At 43.1% G+C, this 9,624-nt stretch overlaps 1 protein-coding gene across 1 annotated transcript in view; it reads right to left on the bottom strand.

The window, feature by feature from the left end:
* Positions 1–905: 905 nt before the first annotated feature.
* The window catches only part of LOC109485550, a gene marked incomplete at its 5' end in the record, with an annotated part of 9,950 nt that continues 1,231 nt past the window's right edge, over positions 906–9,624 (bottom strand). Inside the window, 15 exon segments of the mRNA XM_019789241.1 lie at positions 906–1,054; positions 1,555–1,702; positions 2,068–2,319; positions 2,764–2,924; positions 3,429–3,910; positions 4,106–4,250; positions 4,505–4,679; positions 5,351–5,579; positions 5,581–5,609; positions 6,182–6,728; positions 6,833–6,925; positions 7,261–7,421; positions 7,949–8,212; positions 8,596–8,835; positions 9,189–9,349. Of these exon segments, the coding sequence (XP_019644800.1) occupies positions 906–1,054; positions 1,555–1,702; positions 2,068–2,319; positions 2,764–2,924; positions 3,429–3,910; positions 4,106–4,250; positions 4,505–4,679; positions 5,351–5,579; positions 5,581–5,609; positions 6,182–6,728; positions 6,833–6,925; positions 7,261–7,421; positions 7,949–8,212; positions 8,596–8,835; positions 9,189–9,349 (3,236 nt within the window).

Raw genomic sequence — 9,624 nt, 5'->3', positions numbered from 1 at the left:
AATTTAAAAAAAAAAAGATAAATAAAAAAAATCAGCACCGGCTTCTGTTAGGTTAGCTTGAGGCTGTAGATTCTTTTATATCTTGACTGACAGCTCCACGTGTGATCAAAGAATTTGATTTAGAAAAAGAAAAAAATCATAATATTAGGAGAAGAGACAGAAGATCACATTGCTACCTGCAGGCTATGTCGTCATCACAGAGAGTCTCTCTCATTGGTTAGCAGAGACGTGGGCGTGAAGTGCCCGGATGTGTACCTCAAAACTTTTCACAGAAACTTTTACAGACGGAACGTTTAGCTAATAAGCAGATATCATTCCCACTTTATTCATCATCATGTCATTTTAATATAAGATATTCTATCCTAGTCTTTAAACTATAGGCTCAGGAAACTGTGAGGCTTAGGAAAGATTTGGTACCAAACATTAGTTAGCCAAGGCTGTAAAGACAAATACATTATTTACTTTATTTACATAGTTAACTGTTCACACAATGATTTCACATGCAATCAAAAACAACATGACCATTCCTTATCGTTGATTTGATCACACACAGAATATGATAAATCGGAATATAGAAAATTAAAATCGACATACATAATAAAACTTAGAAAATATAGATTTAACAGCAGGCAACAAAGATTCAAAACATTCAAAACTTCATGATAACAATGAACAGACTTTTAAAATACAGGCTTATAGATATTAATCCTCTATTACAGATATCATTGTCTTTATATTGCTACTGTATATATATTATACATAATAGACAACTAATACAAATTTCGCAACATATTCTGTTAAGAATAACAATAGTGTATAACAAAAACTGTTTGCTATTTACTCCCTGCAACATATCATACCTCTTAAAATGTCTTAAGCAAAATATCAAGTAATCAAGTAAAACATTAAGCATATGAATCCGTTGTTGATTTGGAACCTCGCTTTTTGCACTCAAATCGGTACATTACATTAGTCAGCAGGTCAACTTCCTGCAGTACCGTATCCGTCCGCTGGAGGGTCTCATTCACAAAGTGGTCCGGAAGTGGTGCTTCATCTTCAGAAACGACAAAATGCACTGAAATGTTAGTTTATGTTTTGCCTTATGTAATACAATGTTTCCTATCTTGGTAATATTTGAAGAGGTTTCTTTATCAATGACTTGATAGCAAGTGCGGGGATATTCAATAGCAATATTGCGGGCGTATTTGATAGCTACTATGAGGATATTTGTCATATAATCCTAACCACATCACAAAAATGACTACTTGCTATACATGCAGCTGGTTATCATGGAAGACTAATTTTATGGTTTATTAAAAAAAGAAACAATCAGGAGCTAACAAAGACATGTGTCGGGTTCCCAGAAGTAGGTTGGTGGGAGCACTTGGACAGTGGGTCCTTAACGTGGGTAGCTATAGCTTGACACATCAGTAACGTCGAAAAGTTAAAAAAAGAAAATAGTTCAGAAAACTCTTGTCTCTCCTATATATTTTCCCTCCCTTGTTTTGATCTTGTTATACCCCAATTAAAAACAAACTGGCAAGCTGAACCAACCGTCTGCGTCTTGGGACTCGTGGCGCATGCCCAGAAGACTCCTGAAGGAGTTCCAGAAGTAATCTCCCATGGCCGTGTCCACATCAATGTCGTCAGACGTCTGACAGTAACTCAGCCAATTACACAGCATCCCCACTCCCAGGTTCATCTGTAGGAGATTAACCAAGTTGGTGGGCTCTATAAAACTTTACATTAAACAGGCAAACAAACAAACACACATAAACAGAAAGATGATATTTTTAGATATCATCTTTCTGTTTATGTGTGTTTGTGTTTGTTTGTTTGTTTGTTTGTTTATTTGTTTGTTAAAACTAGTTGGATTTGGATTTTTGTTATACAACTGACACACTTGGAGTCTTAGTGTTATTGGTAGTAACATAGGTGGGCTCCACAAACCTTTACATCACACACACACACAAACGCACACACAAACAAAAACACACACACAGACATAAGCACATACCGATAACAATACCGACGTACACGGAAGCAAAAACGTGATTTTTGACTGACCAGATAAAAGATGAAGATGATGACGAATGTAGAGTAGTACAGAGGTCCCATGACACGATCCACTGCCTTCATGTCCGCAAAGACGCCTACGAACGGCCTCCCCAGCCCCATCTCAAACAACACGTACGACGTTTTCTTGAAGCCGGAGAAGCTCTCCATGTTCTTGCCGAATATAAGGACCCCGCTGAAGCTGTAGGCCACTATAACAACCAGCATGTACAAGGAGAACCCAAAGGCTTCCCCGTATATTAGCTAGTGTATAGGGGAAGAATACAACTACTTATTTTTTTGTTTAACATATATGGGATAAACAGAATAGACTAAACGTTGACATCTGTATAGCCGGCAGGACACCTAACCATTGCACAAAGACATTTAACTGCAAACGTTGTTTAACGCTACCCATTTCGAGTGGAAATATGCTAATCTCCAAGCAGATTCTGTGGGGCAAGGGGAGTCTATATTGGCCGCCTGTATCTATATATTGGCCTCTTGTAATCGCTGACCACCCCAGCGGATACAGGCGGCCAATTTAGATTCCACTTGCCCAACAGAATCTGCTTAAAGATTAGCCTATTTGCACCCTAGATAGGTGGCGTTAAAAAACGTTTGCAGTTAATCATGACTTTGTGCAATGCAATGGTTAGGTGTGACAAGCAATTAGAAATATACAATAATTGTTGTACGTATACGTACCCGAGGCAGTGCGTAGACCGTCGCCACGCCTCTGGAGAAGTTGAGAACCCGCAGGATGCTGACGGTACTGAGGAAGATGGAGAAGGACAGGACAGCCTTGAAGGTCGCGTCCCATTGGCTGGCGGCGCTGATGTCCACAAACTCATGGATGCCGAGAAGTCCTGTGACAAATTCCGCAATGTCATGACAATCTCTAATGTTGACCAATAACCATCACTTAAAACAGCATATGATTCTTCTCTCATATGAAAACACGGATTTCAGAGTTTGCTGATGTCCACAAACTCATTGATGCCGAGAAGTACGTAGTCCTTTGAAAATTTGAGACCGACGATATCATCCCATGATTTTGCTTCATCCCTTATTCTAGTTATTAAATTGAGGGCAGTTTTCTCCATGCACCTATCTTAGTTTTCTGTTCTTCGTAACGTTTCACCTAGTGCAATACCTGTCCATCCTCGGAAATGGATAACGCTTAAGCGGATACGCTTGCTACAATATAAATATATACAGTTATGATCGTAAACTTTGGAACTTTATTCCAACACAAGCAACAAGTACAGAGAGATCAAAAATTGTGTTGGAATAAAGTTTAACATTTTACGATGATTACTATCAACACAGATGAACTTCCATGACAGTTACGATAGTTGGACAGCAAGTACCTTTTGCCTGCTGTATGTCGCTCAAAGCAGCAGCAGTCTGGATATACCGAAGCGCGAATGTCACAATGACGGCTGTGGACATGCCGATGTTGCACAGCATCAGGATGTTCCAGAAACTGCAGAAGTACAGACGACCGCTCTTCTGCACGTTCAAAATCTCGGTAAACAAGTTGTAGATGTAGACAAGAACGAAGACGATGTGAAAAATCATCTGGACGAAGTCGTGTGCTGTTTCGTACTGGAACAGCCGGAAGGTGTGGATCGTGGGCTGCATCTCAGCAGCGCCGCCTGGGAGGTACTGCAGGGTGATGGCCACGGTGCTGAACAGCTTGGCGTCTGGGTGGTAGAAGTTGATCCGGATGTTGAGGGTGTCTGAAACCATCAGGATCCAGTTGGTCTGTTTTAAGAAGTCTATCACGGTAGCAGCCTGGTCAGCGTCCTGGGGCAGGTCTATTGTGGAGAAGCACGCCGAAGTCCCGTTTCTGAAAAAGAATTACAGTCAAATGAGTAGTCCCATGTGTAATACGGTCCATGTAGACGTATGGCGACCATAGATACGTCCGTAATGCTTGTCAATGGGATAAATTATCTAAGGGATCCCAAAAGGCGGTCACATTGTCATTGGCCAGATGGTACTTAAGTAGAGATTGTATCGGTATTGAATACTGCAATCATACCTGACTTCATTGGCAATACTTGTAGTCCCATTGTGAGAACAGTTCCGTCCGTTCTGTCGGCCAACAGCTTCATTTTGTAGAAACATCTGCAGCTCAGGATAGAGCTTTTGACCCCTGTGCTCGAGATCTATGTCTATTGGGTTCTCTGGAATTTAATAGACATCAATGTGAAGTCTTGGTGTGTAGGCTATTGGATAGATACATATGCCGCAGACAGAGAGGCTTTAGAATGTTTTGTCACCTGGATATTCAGTGCTTCTCTTCAGACGTAGAGGGCTTACATACAGACTAACAACTGCAACTGCCAGATTGCCGAAAACCTTAACCTTCAACCTTTTCCCGAGCCTTCAGGAAAATGATGTCTGGCACAGAAGAAGAAGACATAGAGTGCTTCGTCACCTTTATACTCGGTAGTTCGCTCCAGGCGAACCGGTCCGATCCGGAACGCGTTGGTTCCAACCGGAAACTGTTTGTCCAGCCACCTGAGGGTCTTCCCGCTGTACCCGCGCTCCGGGTGGAGGGACGGCATCAGGTCAGACGACAGCCACTCCCAGGCACTGTCTGCTGTGGTCACCTGTAGGCGGGAAATTAACGCCACTATTTTAGTCCACAGACTCATGAGGAGGCAGCGTGAAAAGGACGTCCTATTGCGGGGACTTTTACTCATACAAATTACTTATAAATTATAGGCAGATAGTTGTTCTGATTGTCTATTAGAGAAACCATCCTGCTCTGGTCGAGAGGGGCAATTTTTTAGACCACTGTTGATCCTTGTATGGAGTATTGCTTGCATCTATGGACTACAGTACCTGTAATTTATTAATGTACAGCCTACAACTATGATTTTATTCAAAGGGCTATCATCTGGCCTCAAACTGGACTTCCCCTCTCAAAGACACAAGCTCTTTGTGTCTGTTTATGTTCCGATGACCTCTCACTTCTTTTTGCACCATTGAGAGCTTTCCAGTGTACCACCAAGTTTCCTTTTACGTCACATCATGGCACTATCCAAATACACCAAATACCAGTTTCTAAGTCTCTCAGCAACATTTTCGTTCTAAAATATGGAACTATCTCCCTCAGTATTTCTTCTACCGGGAATACAACACACAAACCTTAGAAACCAACGTTAACGTTCACCGCAATATCCTTTAATAACAACCTATACCTCCTATAAAGTTAGTTCAGTGCCAAGAAGTGGCGTTTTTGTCCTTGTAGTTAGCAAAATCGTTTGAAAAAGCCTACCTTGTCATGTCCAGACAGCAGGCTGTTCTCCAGTGAAGTCCTGACGTAGTAGGCGTGTCTGTCGAAGCCCAGAACCCCGATGTAGAAGGCATTGCCGGTGAAGATCAACAGAAACACCAGGAGGACCAGGATGTTTCTACCCTGAGTCATCCTCTCGGTCCAGTTCGGGTCATGGTCGGTTTTCTTCGGGGCTGGCGGCAAAACCCTCCGTGCAGGGACTTAACCAGAAGAACACCAATGACGTTAGCGTTATGAAATACTATATACAAAGACGTGTCAATTTTAGAGTGAATGTTACCACGCTTATAGATGTTTTGTAGACATAAAGCTTCTTTAAGCCAATACATAGCAACCACGACGCATCAAACGCAACCTTAGTGAAAAAGCTTTCAATAACTGTATTGTCGTTAATGAGTAATATTGTCATCGAAGCTCTTCCCTTTTCACGTTTCTACACATTTAAAAAACATCAAATCTATATTCGTTGTGAAACAAGGTAAGTCTGCAAAAGCGAATGGCAAAAGTGGCCGTGACAGTCTGGTCTCACATGTGAAACTCACCATCATAACCCCTGCTCTTTCTCTGAATATCACCGAGTGGAGGACGTTCTTCTTTGTCCGATAAATTCTTCCCGAAAACTCCCCGGACACAGACCGCCAAATTCCCCACAATAGGTCCGATGATGACTGCCTTACTGTAGGCGATCAGGAAAATCTGAAAAGTTCGTACATTTGTTAAGTCGCAAGCGTTTTTGGATCTTGCTTCTCCGAGATATAGTCAAATGCATCTTTCATAAATTCTCTAATATCTAGTAATGCTCGTAATACCGACCTGAATGGGCTCCACTGCGAATGTAGAGAACATGAAGGCCAGGACAAAGTCCTTCAGCCAGGCCTGGCTTCTCTCTGCTCCAAACTGCAGACTGTACACGATCACGAACAGGCTGCTGCCGACAGACGTCAGGACGGCGAGAATCCACGCTACCGTCTTAAACGGAAATCGCCAGGTGGATGGAGATGTCGGCGTTTCGTACAGACCCGAAGGGATCTGATCTACCAACGGACGCTGCTTGCGAAACATGGGCACAAGGATGGCGTACACTGGCAGGAACACCATGAACGATGTCCCTGCAACACCAGCCAGTTCCGAAAGGCGAAAAGTGACGAAGCCAGCGTCTAGCAAAACGACATCGCCGGCGCCAAGTTTGAAGCCGTACCACATGGCACTGCCCACCATCCACAGGGTGATCTGCGTCAAACAGCAGACCATCCGCTGTGCCCGGCTGAAGTGTCTCACACCGGAGTTACACACAGCCGACAGGAGCAGGTGGTCGTCGTACAAAAGGTAGGAAAACGTCGGTAGGTTGTACTCTGACATCCTAAGAGGTACAAACAACATGTTTCAAATCTAACCAACGCCCAAAACAGAAAAAAAGTAGGGGGAACTGACCACTTGAGTACGCACGCTACTATCCATACTTACCCCATTTCCCCACAAGGGGCTGCCCTCATGGTCCTGATGGTCCTTCCGTCTCCTTTGCTGGAGGAGAGCCAGGCGTTACACGGGAAATAGAACCTGCAGGGAAAGGACACAATCCAAGGGTTACAGGAACAGCATCTCTTCTTCCTAGGCCTAAGTCAACAACATCAATGCTCTAGATAACAGTGAAGACTAACCGATAACTGAGCTAAGAGGAGAAGTAGGGTTTACAAAGGCTTCCCAGCAACAATTACTGGCCCCGTTTAGACTAGGCCGAAATTAGAAATCAAAGAGCCGAAACGTACATCTGCCCACCCTTTTGATGCCAAGTGGGTCACGTCTAAAGAGGTTTAAAGCTACATATTACGTCCCTTTTTTGCTGTACGTGGTGGCAAGGATACAATAGTTCTAAGAAGACAAACTGTACCCACCCCTGTGATGTCTGTGTGTCCCAGACCTTGATGTTGTCTATGAAGAGTGACTCCATGTTGCCCTCCCCGGAGCCGTCGTGCCAGACCTGTACAGACTGGAGCTGGCCGATGGAGGAGGGAGTCGACATGATGTGGTACGTGTCACCACCTCTGGCCAGGACCTAAAGACGTTTTCAATTATGATTATTATGATTGTACATAAGATTTCTGCTTGTTCTGCGATATTTACGTGTTAAGTGACTTAGATACAAGAACAAAACATAGTTGATTAAACCGAGCTTCATCGTTTGGTCGATGGAACCATCAGGTCCACACTGTCCACTGCAAGAAACGTCTTTAAAAAAATCTTAAATGATACGTGGGTAAAGCGTGGGTAAAGGTTCCATTTTTCCATTGGAGTGAAGAAACACAACCTTCACGCATGGTCTAAGTTCTGCTGAAAGATCAAATTTCATGCGGTGGTCTTGATTAAAGAAATAGTTCTGTCCTGACATGCCACCGATCTTGTGCCCTTGGGAAAGGCACTTTACACGACTTTCCTCACTTCGCTCAGGTGTAAATGAGTATTGTACTGTCCCTCTGTTGGTGGCGGCATTAATATAAGTTGAAAAAACTTGAGTGTGCCGTCACCACGTCTTGTGATTGCATGTTTCGGAATATATATATAAAAAAAAGAAATAGTTCTCACCAAGCCATGAGGGTTGAGAGTGGCCATGGGTGTCCTGCCCGCAGACCCTGTGACCATGAGCCCGACCACAGACGCCGTTCCGGCATCAGGCTGTGTTCCCGTACGGACACACACCACGTACACGTAGTCCGCACCGGGAACTTCCGACGGGATGGTGGAGACTTTGGGAACGACCGTCGCCAGTCTGGGGCTTGCTGTGGCGAGCCTCGCTGCTTGTCCAAGGGCGAAGCTGTCGGCCACTGCGGTAGCCATAGCGGCGTGGCTCTGAAAAAGCGCAGATATTGAAATATTCAAATTAGGAGAACAATTGATGAAATAGCGGTGACGTACTCCAGTTTACAAAACTTATGTTGGCGCCACCAGTAAATGTACGTACGAACGTTAAAAAGCTTACGTGAACACAATAGAGCTTAAATGATTATACAAAATGTCATGATTTATGCCACAATGAAATGATATCACAACAAAGTGGTTTTGAAAGCCCTAGTCCAACCCCAACCCAGTAGCGAAACGTTTTTGCCTCTGTGCTTCTATGTCACTTAATAACGATACAGTTGATCTGATAGGATAGAAATATGAGCGTCCAAATTAATAACAGCTATCGTGCTTAACTTATCATTAAGTATTAAATCGTAGATTTGACGTACCCTGATGTTTATCTGCAATGTCAATAGTTGGGACACCAGAAATACCATCCACAGGGCTAAGATCGTCCCAAACACGGTATAATTTGTGGACAACTTGTCGATGTTGCTACCAAACTTGTCGAAGTCCACGAAATTTGGAACAGCCAGAAATGATGTTGCCAGAGTCACTCTGGAACTTCTCCCATGCCGTGTCATGTCGCACGTGCACCACGTGGTGTCTTCGTTCGTTTGAACCCCAACCTGCGATGCATATCGATAGCACAACGTCTCATTTAATCAATTGTCAGGATAGGATAAAAAAATGTATCAATTGTACTACTACCTGTACTTGATTAGGTCTTCTCAGCATTGTGAGTGACCTGCGTCAAAGCCATTCCTCCGTCTACACAGCGTCCTGCGCCATACAGTACTTGGTGGTATCAATTGTAAGTCAATCAAAATCAAAATCTTCTCTTTCTCTCTCTAAGTACTTTTCAATTTAAGAAGAATAAAAAAATATTTTCAAAAGGGCTATAAATGGTTACATATTACATCAAACCAACGGCTAAGATACTATCAGATCAGATAATATAATATATGAAAGTCGGCAGAACCTTGCAGCTGCGGCTGTCCCAGGTGTGGTTGTCCATTTCCCGCAGCAGACAGGAGACTACTGCAGACTGCAGCACAAACCCTGCAGAGTCGGCAGGGGGCGCTGTCGCACGGACCGCTGACGTCAGCAGTCGTCTCAGACCAGTTTGAGGCAGGTCTCCGCCTATTATATTAATTAAACATGAGAAAATATCTGTTTTCAGTCCTAGGAGATTAACAATTTCATTCAAATGTACATCTTTTCATACTGAATAATGAAAAATGTACAATTACGTTTATTGCGAATTCTTGCAGTTGATAATAATTACAAGTAAAGGACAAACACTGACGAATGATATAACATGAAGAACATCATTGAAACTTCTAATATTAGCTACAACGTAAAAGCTCATTTTGCCATTTGAAACGATGGATCAGCACCATTAAACTGCTTAAGAA

Source organism: Branchiostoma belcheri, unplaced genomic scaffold, assembly GCF_001625305.1.
Source record: "Branchiostoma belcheri isolate BF01 breed outbred unplaced genomic scaffold, Haploidv18h27 scaffold77, whole genome shotgun sequence".
Taxonomy (NCBI): domain Eukaryota; kingdom Metazoa; phylum Chordata; class Leptocardii; order Amphioxiformes; family Branchiostomatidae; genus Branchiostoma; species Branchiostoma belcheri.
This window is presented reverse-complemented; position numbering and strand designations above follow the sequence as displayed.